General features: G+C 47.7%; 7 protein-coding genes across 7 annotated transcripts; 5 read left to right on the top strand and 2 right to left on the bottom strand.

Annotated features, from left to right (window-relative positions):
• Positions 1-107: 107 nt before the first annotated feature.
• N7487_005700 (fungal specific transcription factor domain-containing protein) lies at positions 108-1,527 on the bottom strand (the record flags this gene model as incomplete). The annotated part of the gene is made up of 3 exons (XM_056873447.1): positions 108-518; positions 608-1,145; positions 1,205-1,527. 3 exons carry the CDS (start codon positions 1,525-1,527, stop codon positions 108-110), a joined length of 1,272 nt encoding a protein of 423 aa, XP_056731167.1.
• Positions 1,528-2,904: 1,377 nt separating this feature from the next.
• On the top strand, positions 2,905-4,729 carry N7487_005699 (uncharacterized protein; the record flags this gene model as incomplete). The annotated part of the gene is made up of 7 exons (XM_056873446.1): positions 2,905-3,142; positions 3,191-3,334; positions 3,382-3,488; positions 3,548-3,682; positions 3,742-4,115; positions 4,161-4,400; positions 4,462-4,729. 7 exons carry the CDS (start codon positions 2,905-2,907, stop codon positions 4,727-4,729), a joined length of 1,506 nt encoding a protein of 501 aa, XP_056731166.1.
• Positions 4,730-6,150: 1,421 nt separating this feature from the next.
• Positions 6,151-7,173, top strand: N7487_005698 (uncharacterized protein; the record flags this gene model as incomplete). The annotated part of the gene is made up of 7 exons (XM_056873445.1): positions 6,151-6,330; positions 6,379-6,432; positions 6,486-6,537; positions 6,596-6,703; positions 6,766-6,856; positions 6,905-7,028; positions 7,078-7,173. 7 exons carry the CDS (start codon positions 6,151-6,153, stop codon positions 7,171-7,173), a joined length of 705 nt encoding a protein of 234 aa, XP_056731165.1.
• Positions 7,174-7,891: 718 nt separating this feature from the next.
• N7487_005697 (putative rRNA biogenesis protein RRP5) lies at positions 7,892-13,418 on the top strand (the record flags this gene model as incomplete). The annotated part of the gene is made up of 3 exons (XM_056873444.1): positions 7,892-8,362; positions 8,411-12,814; positions 12,870-13,418. 3 exons carry the CDS (start codon positions 7,892-7,894, stop codon positions 13,416-13,418), a joined length of 5,424 nt encoding a protein of 1,807 aa, XP_056731164.1.
• Positions 13,419-13,705: 287 nt separating this feature from the next.
• Positions 13,706-15,092, top strand: N7487_005696 (uncharacterized protein; the record flags this gene model as incomplete). Its single annotated transcript, XM_056873443.1, has 2 exons — positions 13,706-13,956; positions 14,027-15,092. The coding sequence occupies 2 exons, from the start codon at positions 13,706-13,708 to the stop codon at positions 15,090-15,092; spliced, it is 1,317 nt and encodes a 438-aa protein (XP_056731163.1).
• A 593-nt stretch (positions 15,093-15,685) lies between these two features.
• N7487_005695 (urease accessory protein UreD) lies at positions 15,686-16,897 on the bottom strand (the record flags this gene model as incomplete). The annotated part of the gene is made up of 1 exon (XM_056873442.1): positions 15,686-16,897. One exon carries the CDS (start codon positions 16,895-16,897, stop codon positions 15,686-15,688), a length of 1,212 nt encoding a protein of 403 aa, XP_056731162.1.
• Positions 16,898-20,445: 3,548 nt separating this feature from the next.
• Positions 20,446-24,046, top strand: N7487_005694 (cohesin subunit IRR1; the record flags this gene model as incomplete). Its single annotated transcript, XM_056873441.1, has 2 exons — positions 20,446-20,911; positions 20,970-24,046. The coding sequence occupies 2 exons, from the start codon at positions 20,446-20,448 to the stop codon at positions 24,044-24,046; spliced, it is 3,543 nt and encodes a 1,180-aa protein (XP_056731161.1).
• Between the last annotated feature and the right edge of the window lie 575 nt (positions 24,047-24,621).

The following is a 24,621-nucleotide window of genomic DNA, read 5'->3' as shown; positions in this document are numbered from 1 at the left end:
GGATCAATTGGCATTGAAGGAGTGTAATTACCTGATTATCAGCTGTTTGCCCAGGTGCAGGCCTTTACACAGTAAGCATTCTTACTATAATCCAGGCGCATCCAATGTCATAATTGATTCCCGTACAATTGTTCAAGATCTTGGGGATCGAAATTCATAGATGGTCCCCCAAATCCATCGAATACAGTATCTAGTGAGCCAAACATGTGCTCTGATTCGAGTCCCGTATACCACAGAGATTCCTCTAAAACTTCTTCTCTCGATTGTTTCTCAACTGTTCTTTCGTTGGCGGCACCCGTTTCTTTGTCCGATGGTACTTCCGATCCGGTCAGAGGGGGGCTTGCTGGGCACTGCTGAAGGACTTCCTCTCCTCGCTCAATATCACGCCGACGAATGCGAGCTAGGATATCGAGTATGTTGTTGTCACGGATGTGCTCTTTTTGTGAGGCTTCTCTCATCGGGTCTGGGTAGGGACCCCCATCAATCGCGGTGCTTATGAGCCTTTCGGCCTCTTTGTACTGTATAATAATCCATAATGAGCATTACCCTTGATAATACAAAGATGCTGACAGGCTGTTCTTGCTAAGACATGAAGTGTATAACTCACCAGTTGGTCAGCGGACTGATTTACTGCGGCAATGGGCAAGAGTATATCCGCAGCAGATTTGAGCTGGGAAAGTATCTCAATAGCAGTTGAATGACTTCCGAGAAGACCAATGTCAAAAGCTCGTATTAAAATCCGTGTGCATTGAAATACACAAATGCCGATCCCTGGATCTTGTGGAGTTTGATCGCAAACCTTCTGAACCGTTCTAAAAATATCGACAAGTGCCTTTGCATGCTCAACTGCTCGTGTTTGACAATAAATTGCATACTCAGGTAGCGTCGTATTGAGAACTTCATCAGCCAGTGACTCCCGAATTCCAGGTAGCATAAATCTATACAAGTCACAGTGACATTGGTGCCACATTGCATGTAGCATAACGTATCGCTTCAAATGTGGAGAGTAAGCTCGTAGGTTAAGATTACGCTCGCTAAAGGCCATTGATTCAGGCAGCGAGCGTTTCAGGGTTTGTAAGTCACATTCCAGTTGAAGAAGCTCACCACGAGAGTCGTGCGCTTTTGAACCTTCTGAAATTACTCTTCTGGTGTATCTAAGCATCAATCAGCATTGTTAAATAATCCATACTGTAGAATTTCTCACTGAAGAATCTCATGCCGAGTATGAGAGAGTTGGCAAAAGTATGCTCTGGTGCCCATGCTGGTGGAGCCACCTTCATCAATCTGCGTCGCTATAAGAGTACCTGTTTCGCCAGAAATTGCGAGCTCGAAGTCTCTCTCGTTCGATGGTAGTTGTATGTGCATTTGCTCTTTGGGGCACGATATCAGGTCCGACTGTCCAGCCGCAAGTCGTTTGTCTAAAATGAATATTGACCACATAATACGCCGACGAATTTCGCGAGCTGTGGTGGATAGTTGAGTGTTTTCATGATTCAGACGGAGCATGTATGCCATCTTCGCAGCCATTCCTAGCAGTGGCTGCAAAGCGAGAAATCGGGATAATGCACAATTTTGGGAAATTACCACCAGGAGAACTTGAAGTACGACCAGAGATGGCCGTCCGATATTTGACCAAACATGCGCCTCTGCTTCAGTACGCCACCTTTCTCTTTGTTCAGCCGTGACGGAATCTGTCGACATAAATGCCGCGGATGCACTACAAACTGCCTTCAATAGCGCTGGGTCGACTGTTCCAGAATTCCAGGCTTGTAGGAAAATAGCGCGGTGAATAAAGCCATTCTCACAAAGCGGTGCGATGTGTTCAAAGTAGGCGTCGATGTAGAGTCTGACCACACATTTATCCACACCAAGTTCCTTGTTCGAGTCATACTTCACCCCATCGCTCTGGGTTTCTCTGTGTGAAATAACGTCCTCGATCCTTGTCCTTTGCGATGGCAAAGCCTGAAGGGAATACCCTACACTTGCTGCCTGTTTAGGAGATATCAACGGCGATAACAGTGGGTGATTTTGCTGAGTCTCATTCGATGCGATTCTTCGCCTTTTTCGTGTCCCGGAACCTGGCTTTGACGATGCATATTCGCATGATATCCCTTTTTGGCTACATCGCTGGCAGGCAGGCAATGACCCGGAACATTTTGCCTTAAGCAGATGGCACGGCCTACAAGCTTGCCTGGTACGAAGACGTTTTGTTCCACTTTGCGTTAAGTGGGCCTCTGTGCTGGGAACCGCTGCCGGGGATGTCAAGTCCATTTCCAAGAGTCTGGAAAAATTATGTGCTCTTTCCAAGGGCAAGCGGCTATCAGACACCGGCAACGGCAATTTTGGATTTCCTAGCCCGGGCCGTTAGGATGAATATATAATTGCGTGCTCCGCCATTTGGATTGCGACCTCCTGCCACCCCGGAGTTGAACCGAGGTCTTTGGCCAATCAGTAATGGTTGTATGCAGTCAATATATTTTCCGATACCTCCTACTTAATGTTTATTCGAATATGCCCCTGATTTATCTAATGGACGCAAATATCCAAATTTCTCTTTGATGGTGAACAAGAGGCCTTGTCATGTCTTTTTAGATATACACGATAGCGGTAAAAAGTAATAATAATAATAATAATAATAATAATAATAATAATAATACTCTGTGCAAGATAATCTTCTATATACAGCCTATGACATTGCGTGCTTTTAGATTCTAGATAATCCAGTCTCTCTCCAGTGCCTCTCTCTGGTTGGCGGCTAGTAAATAGCCGGTGCCGGCTAGGACAATCTACCTCAACCATCATGGAGCTTATTTTATATAACAAGCATAGAAATATAATAGTATTGCCAATTTGAATTGGGAAATAAAATCGACTTAGAGCATTGTTTGCGATACTAACATCACAATGCTCGGCCACTACAATGTGCGAAAATACTTCAACAAACGGCTAGCATTGTCATGTAGCCTAATTGCTCTCTCCAGCTTCAACTATGCTTTCGATAATCAAGGCTTTGCCCAAACACAAGCCATGGATGCCTTCGAGAAGCGATTCGGTGTCTACGATGCAAAAGCGAAAACCTGGGCCCTCGACACTCAGTGGAAGTCATACTTCAACGGACTCCCGTATCTGACCTTCGCCTGTGGTACGCAGTGAGGAATCATAAGCACCTTCATTTCTAACCAGCCTTCAGGTGTTATCATTGGCAGCTTTATAAGTGCTCGATTCGGTCGTCGGTGGTGTATGTTTACTATGAGCATCTATGCTCTAGCTACCGCCACAATTACCACTACGTCTCAATCCAGCGATCAAATATTAGCCGCTAGGATCTTGAACTGTGCGTCTGTTGGAATTCTCTTATTGAATCACTTCTAATACAGCTAGACATATATATTGGCATGGAACTCTCTGTTGTTCCAGTTTTCCAGTCCGAGATCGCTCCAACCCAAATTCGTGGCTTCATGGTGGGTACATATCAGTTGACCATTGTGGTAAGTGCCAAAATTTTATAGAGAATAAATAAGTAGGTTATACTGACAGAAACTTTCAGTTCGGAGGGATGGTCATTGGCTGGGTGTGCAATGGGACTAGCAAGATACACGATGACCGTTCGTGGAGGATACCATTGGGGCTTTTCTTCATCATTCCGACTATCATAGCATCGCTCATATGGTTTATTCCGGAGGTGAGAACTTCTGAATTTCCCCATCTTTATTTATTTCCCAAAAAGCTAAGTGTAACCAGTCCCCTCGATGGCTTCTTATCCAAGGCCGCATGGAAGAGGCGCGAATCAACTTACAGAAACTACGAGAAGGAGCATTTACTTCAGATGAGATAGAAGATGAATTCGCATCAATCCAAAAGGGGCTGCAAAGTGAACCAGAGCAAGGCCATTTCAAGGAACTATTCTCAAAATCTAACCGAAAGCGAACAGCGATTGTTGTTGGGCTCAACTTTTTCCAACAGGCTACGGGGCAGGCATTCGCATCGCAATATGGCACCCTATATGTGAAATCTCTACAAACTATAAACAGTTTCAATTTCAACGTCATCAATGGTTTTATCGGACTCGTCATAGTTTTACTATGCCTATACCTCAACGATAAAGTCGGAAGAAGGTGAGCTCGCATCCCCAAACAGGGGATCATAACTGACGTCGGCAGGCCCTTACTTCTGATTGGTGCGACAATCCAAGCAACAGCACTTCTTATCATGGGAGGACTTGGAGTACATACTCCATCTTATCCTCAGAAGTCAGCCATTGTTGCAATGCTTTCCTTGTTTACAGTGGGCTTCGATATAGGATGGGCTGCGTTAACATACGTCGTAACTACCGAGATACCAACTCTGCGCTTGCGAGACAACTCACAGCGGATTGCGTCTGTTACGAATGTTCTTACATTGTAAGTTGACATTACTTTTCAGCCATTATGTGAGACAGGAGTATTAACATTTTGCGTTCAGTTTCGCAGTTTCATTTAGTCTACCATATCTCATGGATACTGGTTATGCAAACCTTCAGTCGAAGGTTGGCTTTATTTATGGCAGTCTTTCGATCACCTCCATTGCTTTTGTTTACTTCTGTGTACCTGAATGTCAAGGAAGATCATTCGAAGAAATTGACCAGTTGTTCCGGAAGAAAACGCCTCTTCGGGGATTTCACAAGCATAGAAATTCGCTGAGTGGTGAGGCGGATATCACAGGGTTCTCAGAGAGCAAAGAGGTTGCTTAAGTCGAGTAGACAAAGTATCTTGAAGTTCTATATACGTTACGTTTCGAAACTCGCTATAATTCTTAAAATGTATCCATATTGCCTCATTTGTACATCTTTCTACCTATTATTTCTTATGGCTCTCTACAAGACGCCGAAAATTTTAGGTGGCGGTAGCCTAGTAGTAGAACTAGGTATCAAGCGCATGAATAGCCCTATGGCATAATATGCATGTTATATTGCTACTCCGATAAAGTGACGCTAGGCTATCTACAAAGGCCTCACCATTGTGGCTATAATGGTGCCATACACCTCCTAAATCGATGTCAATCGCCACGCACTTTTAAAAAACCCCCAGTTAGATGAATAGAATATTTAAAATAAAAAGAGGTCGATGTATGCTACTTCTATATCTTTGAAGTAATTTGCATTATAGTCAGAACGATATGAAGGTCGGTTCGGGCATGAAGTCTTAACCAAAACAAGCATCAGACACGCCTTGATTTACTCCGATGATGCCATTCCGCCCCATATAAACGTCCGCAGAAAAGCCTAATAGATCAAAGTAAGAAAGTACACCGATAGAACTATATCATATCGTGTCTCTCACAGGGATCCTTCATCCTTTAGTGTTACACTCGAAAAGTCCGCTTTCTCGATCTGCCTTTATAGTAGATGTCATAAGAAACACTAAAATATGAGCACTCAAATAGTCTCCAACAAGACGAATGCTACCAGCACAGTTTCTCCAGTCGCAGACATTGACCCAAAAGAAGAGAGGTCCTTAGTATGTCTACTAACCCTCTCCCATTTGTGTCTGGGATGCTGATTTGTCCAACACAGGTATGGCGTCTGGATATCTTCTTCTTGACGATTGGATTTCTAGGTTATGCATTCAAGTACCTAGATCAAACCAACATTGTATGTTTATTCGCAGCCCCGAGGAATACCCTATTCTGACAACCCATCAGAGCAACGCCTATGTTTCCGGAATGCAAACTGATTTGGAACTTTATGGAAATGAGTTGAATTACTTTACCACTTTCTTCAAGTTAGTCGTCGGTACTCTTTTTGTGAGGCACTCTTGTTGACAATAACAGTATTGGCTACATGATCATGCTATATCCCTCATGCATCATAATTTCTCACGTTGGTCCATCAATTTGGCTACCCACCTGCGAGGTAAGTTAAAAACAATTTTTGCTATTCAGAAATGCTGACAAGGTTTATAGGTTATTTGGGGTATATTGACTTGTTGTTTATCCACGGTCACCAACGCAAAACAGGTATAGACAACCGATCCATTCGTTTCATCTCGATTTGACGGTATTTTCTTTAGGTCTATGGCCTTCGCTTCCTGATCGGCTTTTTTGAAGGAGCAACTTGGCCAGGTTATTTTACCATCATCAGGTTAATCCTCCACTCTATCCCAAGAAGCACGCATGCTGACTTTGCGGTTTAGCCAATGGTACTTGCCTCATGAAATGGCTCTCCGAATGAGTCTTTACAATATTGCTCAACCTGTTGGGGCTATGTTATCTGGCGCGATGCAAGGCGCACTTTCAACTAATCTGGAAGGTGCCCTTGGTCGAACCGGCTGGCGATGGGCATTTATCATCAATGTAAGCATTACATTGGCGATTCTCAATCAATTTGTGCTAACTCTACAGGGTGTTTGCACTATCTTCATCGCCTTACTGGCTTTTATGCTTTTACCAGGATTTGTACGAACCAACTTCTTGTCATTCCCTGCGTTAGACTGACAGGACGTCTCTAGCCGGATCGCCCCAACCCGCTCGCCAAATTTTATCTCAGACCTCGAGATATCTGTATGATATACACACCGAAATTTAGATTCAGCAAGTGTTTGCTAATATTTCATTCAAGTTGTCGCCGAAGAGCGAACTCAAAGGATAGGCCGTGATCCACAGGTTCGAATCAACGTCAAAACTTTCCTGCGCTGCTTCAAGTTTTGGCATGTCTGGTTATTTTCAAGTGAGTCAATACAGAGTTTCGTTGGAAGAAAAGTAGAATAATCTAATCAAGCTTTTTCATAGTTGCCTGGTCTATCGGAAGCAACACCACGCCTTCAAATTATTTCAACCTTTGGCTCAAGTCCCTTAAAAATGCCGATGGGAGCTTGAAATAGTGAGTACTACTTCATGTCTTAAGCGCTTGCACTAATCAGCTGTCTAGCTCGGTTGGTATGCTTAATTATCTACCAATTGCAGGCCAGGCACTCCAACTAGTTGCGGAGCTCTTGTTCAGCGGTTTCAGTGATTATCTTGGTACTCGGTTGCCGTTTTTGCTTCTTCACTCAGTAAGGCAACCCAGCAGAGTCAAGAACCCGATACTAATCCGAACTTCAGGTGATTAATATAACGTCGTTGATTATTTTGATAATACGACCTGAAAGTCAGAGTGCCTACATGGCTGGCTGGTATATGAACTATGTCGGAGCGTGAGTATTACATTCCCCTTGATACGCATGTATTTCATTTCTTCTAACTAGAACAGGGTCTCGACTATGCTTCTTTGCGCCTGGGCGTCGGCACATCTCGAGAAAGAACCTCAAGTTCGAACAGTTCTCTTCGTGACTGGGACTCTGTTCTCATATTTGTTTAGTGCATTCCTACCTATTGCCGCATATCCCGCTGCGCAGGCACCCCATTGGCATATTGGTGCAAAGCTCTATCTTGGTCTTTCTGCCTTCGCTTCTGTCCTTTTTGTTAGTATCTTTTTTATCCTCAAATGGCAAGCGAGGCGCGACAAGGGAAAGGAGAGGGCTGAGCACGATGATTCCTCCGGCCTTTGATGGAAAGTTGAAGTTTACGAGAAAAGAAACGCCGTATTAGCCTAAGGCCACAAAGAGATGCGAAGCTATTCACATAAATATACTCCGGGTAAGGTACCAATAAATTACGTTGTCCACGTTGTTTCTTTCTAGATTTTTATTGAACAAGGAAAGTCGATGGGCTACATACACATGTATGTAGGTGCAGATCTTGGCGGGAGTTTAGGGTATTCGTCCTTGTAATTCAGGCATCAATTTGCTTACTCATGACCCCATGTCTTTACACCGCTCAGAAGGTTCTGCCGTGTCCGCGGAATTTTTTTTATCTTTTCTCTTGAGGAATTAGACCGCAATCTGCAACTGCACGATTCGGTTTTGCCAATTTAAGAATGGCGCCAATCAAGCGCAAGGGGAATGCCCCCGAAGAAAACACTGCCCGCCAGCCCCAAAAACGTGCTAAAGTTGGAGCAGAGGAGGCCAAGAAAGACCATAAGAAGTCAACTGATGCCACCACATCCACCGCTGGGAAAGCTTCAGAACTTTCTGTGCTACGCGATGACGAGCCCTCATTCCCTCGTGGTGGCGCAAGTGTTCTGACACCATTGGAGCGCAAGCAAATTCAGATCCAGGCCAACAGAGATGTCTTGTTCGAGCAGAAAGAATCTGGAAACAAGAAGCCCCCCCAGAAGACGCCCTCCAACGAATTCGCCGAGGAAAGCGACAACGATGTTGAAATGGAGGATGAAGAAACCACCACGACTACCAAGAAGTCGCGCAAGAAGAAGTCAAAGAGCAAGAAGTCCGCGGACAAGGGAACCGACGACAAGGAAAATGTTCGCATCGAGGGTCTTAGCTTTAAGGTATGTTCTAGAAAAAGTTCTCATATCGCACCACTCTAACAATTGCAGCGCATTGTACCAGGAGCCATGATCCTGGGTCAGGTCTCGAGTATCAACGCCCACGACATCGGCCTTTCGCTGCCCAACAACCTTACCGGCTACGTTCCCCTCACATCGGTTTCCAAGGGCCTTGAAGACAGACTTGAGAAGATGCTGAACGACGAGGGTGAAGATGATGATGCCGAGGACAGCTCCGACGATGAGTCCTTCGACTTGAAGGATCATTTCTATTTGGGTCAATACCTGCGGGCGTTCGTTGTGTCTACTGGCAGCAACCCCGATGACCCCAAGGCAAAGAGCAAGAAACGAATTGAGCTTTCAGTCGACCCTAGACAAACAAACACTGGCTTCTCAAAGTCCGATCTTGTTGTGAACTCGGCTGTCCAAGCGTCCGTTGTCAGTGTGGAAGACCACGGTGTGGTCATGGATCTTGGCATTGAAGGCTCAGAACTGAAGGGCTTCATGTCCTCCAAAGATACCGACCCTAGCGTGGATTATTCTAGCATCAAAGAAGGCACTGTCTTCCTTTGCATGGTCACCGGTCAGAACCCCAGTGGCAATGTCATCAAGCTGTCCTCCAACTTCCAAACCTCCGCCTCGATCAAAAAGTCCAACTACCTCAGCTCAGCCCCTACCATCAATACTTTCCTCCCCGGTACTGCCGCAGAAATTCTCCTGACGGAAGTCACAGCGAATGGAATGATCGGAAAGATTATGGGCATGCTCGACGCAACCGTTGACCTGGTCCAGTCTAGCATCAACGGCAAGATTGACCTGGAAAAGAAATACAAGATTGGCGCAAAGATTAAGGGCCGTATTATTTCAACTTTCCCGGCTGCTGAACCACTCAAGGTCGGCTTTTCTTTGCTCGACCACGTCCTCAAGCTGTCTTCCGATGCTCGCGGTCCCGGTTCTTCTGACGACGCGCCTGCTATTTCCGCAATCATCCCCGAGGTAAAGGTCGTGAAGGTTGATCACGGTCTGGGTGTGTATGCTCGGATTGGAGAGACAAAACACATGGGCTTCGTTCACATGTCGAGACTCTCTGATGGCAAGGTCGAAACCATTGATGAAAGTTCTGGAGCTTTCCAGCTGGACGCTGTCCACGAGGCAAGAGTCATTGGGTACAACTCGATCGATAACCTCTACATTCTCTCGTTTGAGAAGAGCGTTATCGAACAGCCCTTCCTTCGCGTCGAGGATGTGAATGTGGGTGCTATTGTTAAAGGAAAGGTTGAGAAGCTTCTGGTCGGCGCTGATGGTATGACTGGATTGATTGTCAACCTGGCCGATGGAATCACTGGTCTTGTTCCCTCCATGCACTTTGCGGATACTATGCTTCAGTTCCCAGAGAAGAAATTCCGCGAGGGCCAGAAGCTTTCGCTGAGAATTTTGTCTGTTAACCTCGAAAAACGCCAAATTCGTTTGACCCTGAAGAAGAGTTTGCTCAACAGTGAGTCTGCTATCTGGAAGGACTACAAAGATATCACTCCTTCGACTCAGTCCCCTGGTACCATTGTCAACCTTCAGAGCCATGGTGCCGTTGTGCAGTTCTACGGTGAGGTCCGTGGTTTCCTTCCTGTCTCCGAGATGAGTGAAGCCTACATCCAGGATCCGGCCCAGCACTTCAGACTCGGCCAGGTCGTCAATGTCCATGCTTTGAGCGTGGATGCATCCCTTGGAAGACTTGCTGTCTCATGCAAGGATCCCTCGACATTTACCGAGAAGTATCGCGAGGCCTTTGAAAACCTTCATCCTGGCCACCTTGTTACTGGAATCGTCTTCGAGAAATCCAATGATGATGTGCTTCTCAAGCTTGATGAGTCAGGCCTTGTCGCCCGTCTCGACGCTGAGCAGCTCATCGACGGCCCTCCGTCTAAGCAAAATTCGATGCTTTCTAAGCTCCGCGTAGGCCAGAAGCTGAACGACCTCTTGGTCCTCAACATCCAGCGCGCCCACCGCCTGATCAAGGTTTCCAGCAGGACCAGCTTGAAGAAGGCCGCCAAACAGAAGAACATTCCGGGCCAGTTCGAAGAAGTCCAAGAGGGCTCCCTTGTCACAGGATTCGTCCGCAACATCACACCCGACGGTGTCTTCGTCGAGTTCCTCGGTGGTCTCACTGGGTTGCTCCCCAAGCGTCTTATCGAAGACGCCAACCTCGAGCTGCCCCACTACGGCTTGTCAAAGGCGCAAACGATTGTTGTCAATGTGCAGTCCGTGGATCAGGAATTCAAGCGCTTCATTCTGAGCATGAAGCCTGTTCAGGCTACCCAGGCTGCTCCCAAGAAAGCTGCTAAGCAGACTGACGAGACCGTTGCCAACCCCGTCGATGACAGCATCAAGAGCATGTCCGACTTCACCTTCGGCAGAATTGTTGAGTGCAAGGTCGTCTCTGTCAAGGCAACCCAGGTCAATGTCCAGCTCGCAGATAACATTCAGGGTCGCATTGATGTGTCCGAAATATTCGACGACTGGAAAGATATCAAAGATCGCAAGCAACCCTTACGATTCTTCAAGGCCAAGCAAACTCTCTCCGCCAGAATCCTCGGTGTCCACGATGCCCGTAACCACAAGTTCCTCCCCATCAGCCACCGCACTGGAAAGTACCCTGTGTTCGAGCTGTCTCTCAAGCCAAGCTACATCAAGGCCGCAAACCCGGCCCCTCTGAACATGGAGCAGGTGCAAGTCGGCTCCTCTTGGGTAGGCTTCGTCAACAATGTCGCTGATGACTGCCTCTGGGTCAACCTGTCTCCCAACGTGCGCGGCAGACTCCGCTTCATGGACGCATCAGACGACCTGTCCTTGCTGACTGATATGGAGAAGAACTTCCCCATCGGCTCTGCTTTGAAGGTCCAGGTCACCGCCGTTGACGCCGAGAAGGGCCACCTCAACCTCTCTGCCAAGCAGGGATACGACAAGCTCTCCTTTGGAGATATCTCCGTTGGCATGATTTTGCCCGGTCGCGTTACCAAGGTCACCGAGCGCCAACTCATTATGCAGCTCGGCGAGTCACTGGTTGGCGCGGTCAACCTGGTCGACCTCGCAGATGACTACTCCAAGGCCAACCCTACTGTGCACAGCAAGAACGAGGTTCTCCGAGCATGCGTTATTGCCGTTGACAAATCGAACAAGAAGATTGCCTTGTCGCTGCGACCCTCCAAGGTCATGAGCTCCTCTCTGCCCGTGCAGGACCGTGAGATCTCTTCACTCAAGGATGTCAAGCCTAACGACATCATTCGTGGCTTTGTCCGACGGGTCACCGATTCCGGTCTCTTTGTGGCAGTCAGCAACGATATCACTGCTTACGTCCGCGTGTCTGATCTTTCCGACTCGTATCTTAAGGAATGGAAGGACTCCTTCCAGCCGGATCAGCTCGTCAAGGGTAAGGTCACATTTGTGGATGCCGAACAAGGCAAGCTCCAGCTGAGCTTGAAGGAGTCTGTTCTGGACCCCAACTTCAAGGCTCCTATCACCCTTAAGGATCTTAAGGTTGGTCAGATTGTTACCGGAAAGGTCCGCAAGGTTGAGGAGTTCGGTGCTTTCATTGTCATTGACGGGTCCTCAAACATCAGTGGTCTCTGCCACCGCAGTGAGATGGCTGAGAAGCGCGTCGAAGATGCTCGCAAACTCTACGATGAAGGCGATGCTGTCAAGGCTAAGGTCATTAAGATCGACCTCGATACGAAGAAGATCTCGTTCTCACTCAAGGCTTCCCACTTCCAGGATGAAGAGGAAGACGACAGTGAGGATGAAGACAGCATGAGCATCGATGGTCTTGGTGGTGTCGAACTCGGCGAGGACGACAGCGAAGAAGAGGATGACGACGATGAGTCCATGGGAGGTGTTGATGTGGAGGATGATAGCGAGGAGGAGGAGGAGGAATCCGAGGATGATGACGAAGAAGAAGTCCAGATTCAGAAGCCTAGCAAGGCCGGAGGTCTCGGTGCGAGCGGCTTCGACTGGAGCGGCACCGCCCAGACCGATGCCGCTGCTCGCTCCGATAGCGAAGATGAGGACTCCAAAAAGAAGAAGAAGAAGAACCGCAAGGCCGAGATCCAAGTCGACCGGACCGGCGATTTGGACGCCAATGGTCCTCAGTCCGTTGCCGACTTCGAGCGACTCCTTCTCGGTGAGCCCGACTCCTCGCTGCTGTGGCTGCAGTACATGGCCTTCCAGCTGGAGCTGGGTGAGATCGAGAAGGCTCGCGCCATTGCTGAGCGTGCTTTGCGCACTATCACTATGGGCCAGGATGCCGAGAAGCTGAACATCTGGGTTGCGCTTCTGAACATGGAGAACACTTACGGTGACGATGACAGTCTCGAGGAGGTCTTCAAACGTGCCTGCCAGTACAACGACCCCCAGGAGATCTACGAGCGGATGATCAGCATTTACATCCAATCTGGCAAGAACCAGGTATGTACAAATCCAGTTCAAATTTTACTGTCTACGGATGCTAACAATTTCACAGAAAGCAAGTGATCTCTTCTACGCCGCCCTCAAGAAGAAGGTTTCCTCCCAGTCCCCCAAGTTCTTCTACAACTACGCCAGCTTCCTCTTCGACACCATGGCCTCCCCCGATCGCGCTCGGGCTCTGCTCCCGCGCGCCCTTCAGTCTCTCCCTGCCCACACCCACGTCGAGACGACCTCCAAGTTCGCCCAGCTCGAATTCCGCTCCGCTAACGGAGACGTCGAGCGTGGTCGTACCGTCTTCGAGGGTCTCCTGTCCTCGTTCCCCAAGCGTATTGACTTGTGGAACGTGCTCCTGGACTTGGAGATCAAGGTCGGCGATGCGGAGCAAGTGCGCCGTCTCTTTGAGCGTGTCCTTGGCCTACAGAGTGGCAAGAAGGGTCCCGTCAGCGTGGACGCTAGCAAGAAGCTCAAGCCTAAGCAGGCCCGCTTCCTGTTTAAGAAGTGGCTTTCCTTCGAGGAGGGTCTGGCTGCCACCAGTGGCGATGAGAAGATGGTTGAGGAGGTCAAGGCACGGGCTGTTACCTATGTCAAGTCTCTTCAAGAGTAAATCTATAAAAGAAAAGTGTGTTCATCTGAACCTATGGGTGTTTGGGGCTTGAATTTGTGTACTTGTATATAGCGATTGAAATATATTTCGTTTTATTCCCAATTCTGATCAATCAGCATCAACAATGCAGCACGTGTATAGATTCCGGAGATCGTAAAGGTTGTCATGTCGATGTAACAACCAAAAGGTTGGACTGTCCCACGGATCCGATCACCGCTTTATCATTGCTGCCTGCTTTATTTAACCTTTTGAATTATCTTTTCCACCCTTTTGCTTTCAGACTCATTATGACCTGTTCCCGCCCTTCCCACAGCAGCTCAGTATCTAGTCTGCACTTCGATCCATACAGAGACTCAGATACAGAGGACCCAAAGCTCAATGTGTCTGAGCGAGTGGGGTATCCGGCCCGCTCACGGCGTCAAGCCGAGAGTCCAACGTCTTCCGTGCTATCGGAAGACCCATCTAAGCGTAAGCGATCTTGTCGATCGCGATACTTACATAGTCTCCGGCGTGCAGCTATTGGGGTATTCATCATGCTGTAAGTTTCGAGGACTATGCATGCTGTGTCCATGAGGAAGACCCACCCGCTGACCTATCACAAATAACAGAGGCATCATCCAATTCATCTCGATCGCTTGTGGCATCGTCCTCTCGTTTTTCCCGGATGAATACGACCGCGCAGTTCATAATTGGCTAGATAGCGTCAACAGCACTAGCACCGTAGACAACGCGCACTGGCCCACCGATATCTCCCGCGATATCGTCCCTGTTGGCTGCCATTCCCATAATGACTACTGGCGCCGGGTACCACTGTACTCCGCACTGCAAGCGGGATGCATAGGCGTTGAAGCCGACGTCTGGCTTTTTGACGATGAGCTTTATGTTGGCCACAGTACATCATCCCTGACAGAGCAGCGAACCCTACAATCTATGTACATTGACCCAATAATAACCATCCTCGAGCGCCAGAACCCAACCACCAAGTTCGACCAGGGAGGCAGCAGCCCTGCGCACGGCGTCTTTGACACAGACCCAACCCAAAGTCTAATTCTCCTGATCGACTTCAAAACTGCAGGGCCGGCAACCTGGCACGCCGTCATGAAGCAACTCGCTCCGCTCCGTGACCGTGGCTACTTATCCTACTTCAACGGTGACGAGTTTATCAAGGGCCCCGTCACTGTCGTGGGAACTGGAAATACACCCTTCAATCTAGTTGCCGCAAACAACACTTACCGCGATATCTTCTTCGATGCGCCGCTCGACAAACTCGTCGACGCCGATCAACCAGGCAACATCCCCCAGCTAGATGCAGCTCTCACTCCGGGCACAGATCTAGGCCAAGGTCAATCTGGTATGCCGGATATCATCACCGCATCCACCTTCAACACCTCGAACAGCTTCTATGCCTCAGTTTCTTTCAAAAAGTCAATCGGCCATCCCTGGCCCTTTCACTTCACGAAACGCCAGATGGACCGTATCCGCAGCCAGGTGCGTGTTGCGCACCAGCATGGCTTGAAAGTGCGCTACTGGGCGCTGCCGAGTTGGCCTCGCAGCCTGCGGAATCATATCTGGCGCGTGCTTGCGCAGGAGGGCGTGGATATTCTGAATGTTGATGATTTGGTTGATGCTACTAAGGGGGATTGGAATACGAGTGTCTTCGATTGGTGGCCATGATGGCTATGCCTGGTGGGCATCTTTCTCCTTTCTTCTCCTTACTTTCGAAATATGGGCTCATGGGCTAGATTGCCTGGCGTTGGAGTTTTCTTGTCTCATTTACGATACCTCGTCTTTTCCCTTGGCTTTAATGCTTTATTTTGTTGATAGACTACTTGCTTCATATTTCATTGGTGGTAGACATCCAATATCAAAGTTCTACATATGTATGCAGCTCTCAAGCACTGAGACCACTACTACTTTGATACATAAGAGAAAATAGTGCGGATGAAAACGATTCTTCAGTTCAAATTCTCCATAATCATAATTTTGGCCTCTGGCGCATTCAGCGCAGGAGCAGTAATGTTATTCCTCGACCTCGGACGTGTTTCCCAATGCCCTTGATAGCCAGTATCCAGCATCGACGCTATAATGCTCCCGGTGAAATCGAATTTAAATCACATAAATCAAGGACACAGTCCCAAAAAAAACAACCTCAAGTCAAACTGAGATAATAAAGATCATATAGTGCGTGAGCAGGCCCTCGACCAGCGGAGAGCCTTCTCGACATCAACAAAACACATCAAACGTAGCTAACCTGTGGATGGCATATATCATAGACAGCAGAGCGCCTCCTCACCGAACCCGCGGATAATACTACCCTCTTCCCGGATCAGACCACCAAGCCAGTGCTTCGCAGTCTCAAAGTCCTTAGCACCGAACTTGACAAGCACGAAGCCAGCGCGGACGCGCGCAGCCGTCCACGTAACATCACCCTTTTGGCTAATCGAAGGCTCAGGCACCGACGACGGCGCATGATCTGACCAATTGCGACTACCAATACGAGGCTGCGACTGGAACTGATTCAGCATGAAAGAACCAAGCGCCTCGAAAACAGGGCCGGAGAGAATAAGCGTGCCGACGACACCGTGTGGGCGCGTGCGCTCTGCGATGATATTCAGCGGCGTTAGACCGGCCGGCGCCTGTGGCGGCATATCGACGGGGTTTTCTAGGCCGGTATGAGTGGTGTTATAGGTTGTGTTTTCGTTTTCGATCTCAATTTCATCGGATACGGAAGTATCTTCCAGGTCTCCAGATTCATCGTCGAGGATTACCGAGTCGCGGAGGAGGAGTCTGCGTTTGCCTTTGTCGTCTTCGGCCCAGACTTCATTGCGGCCGCGCCAGAAATGGAAGTTCCAGTCCTCGCCGCGCGAGGTGCGGCCTTGCGTTACCCAGTCTAGGACGCAGAGGCTGCTGCGCTCTGTGCCTTTTGCGGTGGCGTCGACAGTGAAGGTTTGGAGTTGGGCGTAGCGGCTGTGTTGGAAGGGGACGGAGGGGTCTGGGAGGTAGCAGAGGGCTGCTTGGCGGCCGATGTTGACGTCGAGGGTTTGCTGGCTCATGTCGGAGAGGTGATCGTTTGCGGGCATTTGATCCCGGTGGCCTTTGATTACATTTGGGGCAGTGCCGGTGTTGTTTGGGGTTGTTTTAAAGATCTTGGTGCTGCCTTGTGGCGTTGTTACCACCATTCGCGTCTTGGGTTCGAGCGTGATGGACACTTCGATGTGGTCACCCGGTAGGAGGCCGCCGCCATAAGTGAGGAGATATAGGTGGACGGGGTTGGAGGGACGTGTATCTGAGTGGGCGGAGGAGTCTGGGGATGGGACGAAACCGCCGGTGCGTGGGACCAGCTTCAATGGATATTTGTAGGTGAGGGTTGTGAGGGTGGGATTGTTTGGTGGGAGGAGAGAGAGAACGACTTTACCCTGCCCTGGCTTCGCAATGGAAGACTCAAAGGGCGAGGGAATTGGGATTGCTGGTTGTCGCATGGTGGATGTGAGATTTTTTAGGAAGGTGAAGAGCAGTAGGTGTTATAGCTAAGAAGAGATCATTCGAAGAGATAATATTTGTATTGAGCAATGAAGCCAGGCCATGTTATCCGAGTTCGAGGGGCGACCTGTGAGTATATAAACGCCCTTGGGAAAATGACGATTCCTTAGTCATAGACACCCACATGCGTCAAACTCAAGCGGGGGAAATATTCCCAACCGGATATCCTTGGCTCTCTGAATGAGGACTCCGGAGCATTAACTAGAAATATCAAATCAGTCAAATCGCCAACATCACTGGCAGAGAATGAAGGGTTGAGGGTTTCTATGACAAAGAGTATCTCCGCACTGGTGTGAGACGTGGAGGGTTACCTTCTTGGCAAATGCACCATGTCATTTGCTCAGAGGATCTACATGGCTTATTATTAGAGTCTTCACTATTTAAGAAGGGGATCATGGGACGTATACGGAGTACTAAAGCACACTATAGGCAATTATATACAGTCAATTAGTCAATTAATAGAAATAGCCTGTTTTTTTTAATATAGTTCCCCCGTAGTCCTTTTTTAAATCGGGTCTGCTAATAATATTACACTATTCCCCTTGGATCTTATTCGAAATCTCTACGGTACATTTAGATGTTGGTGGCACTACTTAACTATTATATCAATCATCCTTCAGCTTCTTCAATTGGACTAATTGTACTCTGTACTTGCCGAGGTCACCACCAATGCTTATATATCCGCTATCTTACAGAAACTGTGCTCCAATTCTATATAACTAGTGAGGATCTTATCCAGATAGAGTAATTGAAAAGGTAGAGAGAACCACAAAATATTAAGAGAATCTTTGGGTGATAACCTTGGAACAATCAAATGTTTTGAGGCTGAACTATACAAATAGACACCTTATCTATGAGGCAACAAGCAAACTTAGTTACATAATCTAGGCAACCTCAGGGGGAATTGCTACAGACACGGCACGTTTTGCTAGTAGCACGGCACATTAGGTAATATTCCCTTTACATAATCAATTTTGACCGAGATCGTTACCATACATTACCACAGCAACTACATTACTTACTACTGTAGCAACTACATTCTATCTACTACTGCTTCATTACTATAAGAACCCGACCATGAATCAATTCTCTCTAGTCAATCTTATTGTGCTTTTCATCTTATTTACATGCTTTTCACACTCTGCAGGAGCGGATTGTATGGCCAATTTCTCCACAATTTGAGCACTTCGAGGGTGCTTTCTTCTTAGTGACCTTTTGGTTTGATGTTTTGATGTTTTGATCTGATATGTTCTCTTGAGCTGATCTGCGAGTTGGTGGTGGTAATAGAGGATCTAGTATTGGCAGATACATAGATGACTCATTACTAAGGCCAATCCTCCAAAATTGATGGATATCGCTTAGTGGGATTGGTTGATGTTTTGTTAATAAACTAGCGATTCGGTGGGCACACGGAAGGCCCATTGTCCTAGTGAATATATTAGTGCAGTTTGATAAAGGTGCTTCGGGGGTAGCTCTCTTAGCTATAGCAGCTTGATTAGAGATTAAAGATATTGAATATCGTGATGTTCTCTTTATAATATTCGAATAGAGAAAGTGGGAGCAGAAATTTAGTCTCTTAATCTTATCTTCTGTAAGATCAGATTCAAGTCGCTGATACTGAGCCTGTAAAGCATTATTAATTCTCTCAAAAACATGAAGCATATCACCTGAAGATCCCCCTATATACTTTTTTAAAAAAGCGTGAGACCCCTCCACTCTTGATGTAGCCCAGTTACCAAGATGAAGATATTGCCCTACCCAAGCCCTAATAAACATCTCTTTATAGGTTAGCCAAGTACTTTGAATATATCTAAGAGCATTAGGGGCAATTTGATTAAACTGCGTTGTGAACTTAGCTAATTGAGCATTATATTCATCAATATTTGATGAATTAATTAGCTCTTTCTATGACTTGATAAAAGCCTCAAATTCCTCATTTGAAGAGAAATATTGCTTTGTCTTTGCCAGCACATTCTTATTAATATGCCAAATGCATAGTAGATGTGGGCTTCTAGGACAGATAGATTTAATTGTACCTAATAAAGCAAGATCTCTGTCAGTGCAAAGAACTGGAGAAAAGGGTAAGGGGTCAAGCTATGAAAAAAAAGTCTGTAAAGTCCACTTATAGCTTTCTTCCTGCTCATTTTGCATAAAGCAGAAAGCAATACTATAGGATGAATTCGATGGCGAGAGACTAATAATATGTAAAAGAGGCATCTTATACCGATTCGTCTTGTAAGTACAGTCTAATAAAAAGACCCTATTATATTGATTAGCATACTTAATTGATTCAGGGTGAGCGAACATAAAAAATTGAATATGACCTTCTATATCTTGTTTAAATGCATATTTCCATTGATTCTGAATTAATATCTGTTGAAGAAGTTTAAGAGGTAAGTGATTCCTAAGCTTTTTCTGTCTTATACTACCTCTTATATTATAAATATCTTTTGGTCTTATTAAGATATCAGGTTGATCCTTTCTTAATAGACTTATAATATGCTGCGGTCGAGATCCAATATCTGATAGATGTTTAATAGTTTGATTTTGATCTTTAGTAAGCTGTGGACGCCTTGCCATAGGATGCCCTATCATATTATTAGTAGCTGCATGATTATGATTAGGATTTCTTACCTGGATTTCCCATTGATTAGTATCAACAAGCTTCTTTGCATAAAGGCGGAATGGGCAGTTCATCCGTCTAGTACTTGTCTTCCGGCGTTTTGCCCCTTCTGGGGCATCAATATGATCATGGTATATACCGCCTCTATCACAACCAAGACAAATATTCCTCTCCTTAGCGGAGTTGATGATAGTGATAGCATAACCATGAGATAGGGCATGCTGTCGTATCGAAGTAAGGAGTTGCTCTCTAGTCTCAAAGACTTGCTCAATTGGTGGCTCCATGATTAGGTGAAATCAAGTATCAATTGGATGAAGTAAGATCAATTGGATGAAGTAAGATCAATTGGATGAAGTAAGATCAATGAGAAGATAGAGTGGTTCTTATAGCAGAAGTAGATAGAATGTAGTTGCTACAGTAGTAAGTAATGTAGTTGCTGTGGTAATGTATGGTAACGATCTCGGTCAAAATTGATTATGTAAAGGGAATATTACCTAATGTGCCGTGCTACTAGCAAAACGTGCCGTGTCTGTAGCAATTCCCAACCTCAGGCCTCAAGGCACGATGTCGCGTCTCCCCCCACGCTGAGACCTGGACCGTTTTCTGCCCAAGTGTTTCCGTTTGATTGACCTTGTCTCAACACGGTCAGAGCGCGTGTCGCCAATATTTGACGTCTCGAATTGCAGACTTCCTTCATATCTCCCCCAACTTCCGTTTGCTTGGTCGTACTAGACCCGCGCGTTGCACGAGCGCGTCCCCGACCTGAACTGCGGCGACATCTGCCAACTCTGTTCAAAGCCATTGATCTGGTCAGCAGGTCTATCTATCCGATCGCATACCCATATAACACACCCAACCAACATTATGGATATCGATAATCCGCCTCTATCAAGCCCCGGTGGCCCGTCATCGACCCCCGCCGAAGACCGACGCAAATCCGGTCGACAGACGCGACGGCCCGAAGTATTCTCGCAGACTACATATTCTGCCGAGGAACAAGCTGCCGGTGGAAAGCGCAAGCGAGGCGAGGCGCGTGAGGATGGCGATGAGGACGCGTCTGAGTCCGACAGTGATGATATCGATGACGACGAGACCGATGAGGAGGAATTGAAAGAGAAGCGACGCGCTGCACGTCAAGCTGGTGCTAAGAAACCTAAAGCGAAGCCCAAGGCCAAGGGATCGCACGCTTCGAAGAAACCCAAGGTTGCAAGTACCGGGTTGGGGAGACAGCTCGCCTTCCGACCAGCCACCAATGGCCGACTACCCGCTGCTCGTCCCCGGAAACCGAAGGTACGACCTAGTCTCGCGGCGGGTGAACGCGGATTGTTCGGTGAGTGATAATTTTCTTTGTGTGCGCGACATCAACCCGTGGCTAATAACAGAGTTAGCCGAGGTTTTTGGGAAAGGCGGCAATGCCGATACAGTGGCTGCTCAGTGGTTGTCTCAATATCAGCGCAATAATGGGCAGGCTATGCGGGACCTCGTCAACTTCATTCTACGATGCACGGGTACCGATCTTGAGATCGACATTAATGAAGTGGAAGACATTGATAATGCCCCGGGCCGAATCGGAGACTTGCAGAACCTTTACCAAGCAGAAGGCATTACCGAATACCCTATCATCTCCAAAGCGAAAAAGTTCAGAGCGTTCTCAGTCCTCCTTCAGGAATTCACTGTGGCACTGATCCAAACTTTCCATGCCTCTTCCATCCTGTACACTGATGATACCCTGCTTGAGAACATTCAGATCTGGATCTCTACCATGTCAACATCAAAATGCCGACCATTCCGGCACACGGCAACCTTGATCTCTCTCGCAATCATGAATGCTTTATGTGACATTGCGCGTGAGGTGACGACAAGCGTGTCTACCTCTAGAAAACAACTCGAAAGTGAGAAGAAAAAGAAGACGGTAAACAAGGGTCGTGTGGAAGCAATTAAAACGGCTGTGTCAGAGGGTGAACAGAAGGTGGAACGACTAGACGAGTTCCTGCAGGATGGGTTCGATACTGTATTTGTCCATCGCTACCGGGACATTGACGGTCAGATCCGTGCCGAGTGTTTGACAGCTCTGGGCGGATGGATTCGCACATACCGGGAAATCTTCTTCGAGGGCCAGTATTTGCGATACCTGGGATGGACCCTCGCCGACGTCATTGCGCAAACCAGACTTGTTGCGTTGACTGAGCTTTTAAGCCTTTATGAGAACCGCGACAACATTGCTGGTTTGCACTCATTCACTGAGCGATTCCGGCAGCGAATCGTGGAGATTGCTGTTCAAGATGCTGATGTCTCGGTGCGTATGGCTGCGATTGAGTTGCTTAACCACCTTCGTGAGGGGGGTTTACTCGAGCCAAATGATATTGATGCTGTCGGTCGACTGGTGTTTGACTTGGATCCCCGAATTCGAAAAACAGCTGGACGCTTCTTTGTTGCCAACGTTCAAGATGCATACGAGTCAATCACCGAGGAAGTGGGAGAGGGGATCTCCGAATTGCTGGCTGATGATGATGAAGATGACTATGAATCGCCTAAGCACTCATGGATCAAGTTTAAATGCCTCACCGAGCTGTTCCAGGCCTACGATTCACAGCAAGCCGAACAACAACCAGAGCCAATGTCTCGGGACACACTGCTGGGAGGGGCTGTCGAGTCCCGCTTTGCTCTCGCGACTGAAGCCGTCTTCCCCCACCTAGAGGAGCTTTCTCAATGGCCGTCACTGGCTGGTTATCTGCTCTATGATCACTCTCAAATCACTGATACTCCATCTGAAGGTGATACTGCGGGGGTTGTAAAGAACATGTACAAAATGCAGGAGGGACAAGAAACTATCCTCCTAGAGGTACTCTGTGCTGCAGTCAAGCTCCGTGTTCTTGACATCGCCAAGTCCGATATCGACAAGCGGGGCCGCAAGAACAAGGCTCTGACAGCCAAGATTTCCGAGCTCCAAGAGGAACTTTCTCACAACCTTGCCCAAATCATCCCAGGGCTTCTCAATAAGTTTGGGTCCACACCGGAAGCCGCTTCTGCCGTTCTGCGACTAGAACACCTTGTGGACCTGAACACAATCCAGGATCTCCAAAAAGACGCTACGGCTTATACCTCGTTACTTAATGATATCAACAAGCAATTCTTGACTCATTCGGACCAAGATGTTTTGGCTGAAGCTAGTGTGGCTTTCTTGCATGCCAAGAGCTCCGAGGAGATGCGGGAGGCACTGGAGAGCAAGATCCAAGAGCTGTGGGATGATATGGTGGAGGCACTGGCTGCCTTGTCTCGAAAGAAGGACGTTCAAGAAGGTGGCTCAATATCAGATCCCACCCTCACCGACCTGACCAATACTGTCTCCCGAATTTCAAACCTCGCCGGTATCACAGATTGCACCTCCATTCTCGAAACTGCCCCTACTTCACGATCGAAATCCAAGAAGGATCACGCTGAAGTCCCATTCAACACCCTCATTCGTCTTGCCGAGCGTGGTCTGCGCCGCGAAGATGACGACGAAGACATTGCCAAGGCGGAAAACGAGCTGGTATCAAGCAGTATCAGGTCGTTGCTTTTCTATTTCATGTGGAAGGTGCAGGCGCTGTCCACATCATTGAATGACGGAAAAGCTTCCTTCAGCACATCCTACTTTGAAGCATTAGCAAAGAGCCGGGAAACTTTCGCCTCAACGCTCGTCAATATCATGGAAACGCGCCCCGGGCTGGATGACCTCCGCTTCACAGCAACTACGACATACCTAGACTTGCAAACGCTCTTCAGCACGCTACGCAACATAGGCCAAGGCAACGGCAACGACGAAGACGTCCTGTTCCAAACCCAGGGCCTAATCCAGGAAATCGGACCTGACACCCAAGCCCTCATTACTAAGATCCACGGTACAGCCGAGCGCACATCTGCCAAGAAATCAAGGCTAGACCTCGAGCCCGCAGACGACGACGCCCCAGCCTCAGAAGACGAGCTCGGCTCCGAGGATGAAGCCAGCGACTCCGAAGATGAAGCAGTCATCAACGACCGCCTCCGCAACAGCATCGTCGCCGAACAGCGCCTCTGCGAGCTGACAGGCAAGCTCGTCCTCGCCATCATCGCCCGCATCATTGATGCCTCTGGCTCCAAGCACGGCACCCTGAAGAAGCGTCTCCTCCGCAATAAGACCGCCCTCGGTCACAACTACCGAGAGGTCCTGTCTTATCTGGAAGAGCGTAAGCCCCGCAGCGCCCCCCGCGCCAAGGGCAAGCAGCCTACGAAGCCTGCTGCTTCCCCTGCCAAGGGCTTCAAGTCTGCTGAGCATATTGATGATGATGACGACGAGCATGACCATCCTGAGCCTATTGAGGAAGATGATGAGGAGGATCTGCGCGCGCGCGAACTTGTCGAGGATGTTGAACATGAGAATGGGGACGAGGACGAGGAGCTCACTCCTGCGCCTGAGGCTGATGAGGATGAGGTGATGGGTGACTGATTTAGGTTGTCTTATTTGACGTTAACATGCGGCTGAACAAACGATCTTCTTTTCCTGTCACTTCCTTGCTTGTTTCTTTCTTTTCTTGTTCCTTTTTCCCCCTCTAGCTTTTTCTCTCTCTTTTATGGATTATGGCTTGAATTAACTGTATCTCTCTTCTTTGCTCTCCTTTGCGTGGATATGGACTTCTTTTCAACCTGTATCTTATACACTACTTTTGGTTCTTGCTTTTTTGCTACGCTACTCTGCTGACTTGATCGCAATCTATTCCCCTCTAGTCTTTGCTATAATTTTGAATTCCTCATATGAAATCGTAGTATGCAGGACAAACATACTTGGTTCTGCCGTCATTGGTGCATGTAGACTTCGATTGTGTTTCATCCCACTGCCTTGGGGCTTCTTATAGTTGCCCAGGTGGTATTTTAACGTTCGAATCTTACAATTATAGTATTGAATTCATCTCCTTACTTACATACAACTTGTCTAGGAAAACTAGGAATATTACTGGGAAAACAACTACAGGAAAAGATTGATCGAATGAAATCTGGCATTTTTCCTGGCGAACTACAAAGTGT

This window comes from Penicillium crustosum (genome assembly GCF_028827405.1).
Source record: "Penicillium crustosum strain IBT 35664 chromosome Unknown utg000002l_segment0_segment0, whole genome shotgun sequence".
Taxonomy (NCBI): Eukaryota; Fungi; Ascomycota; class Eurotiomycetes; order Eurotiales; family Aspergillaceae; genus Penicillium; species Penicillium crustosum.
This window is presented reverse-complemented; position numbering and strand designations above follow the sequence as displayed.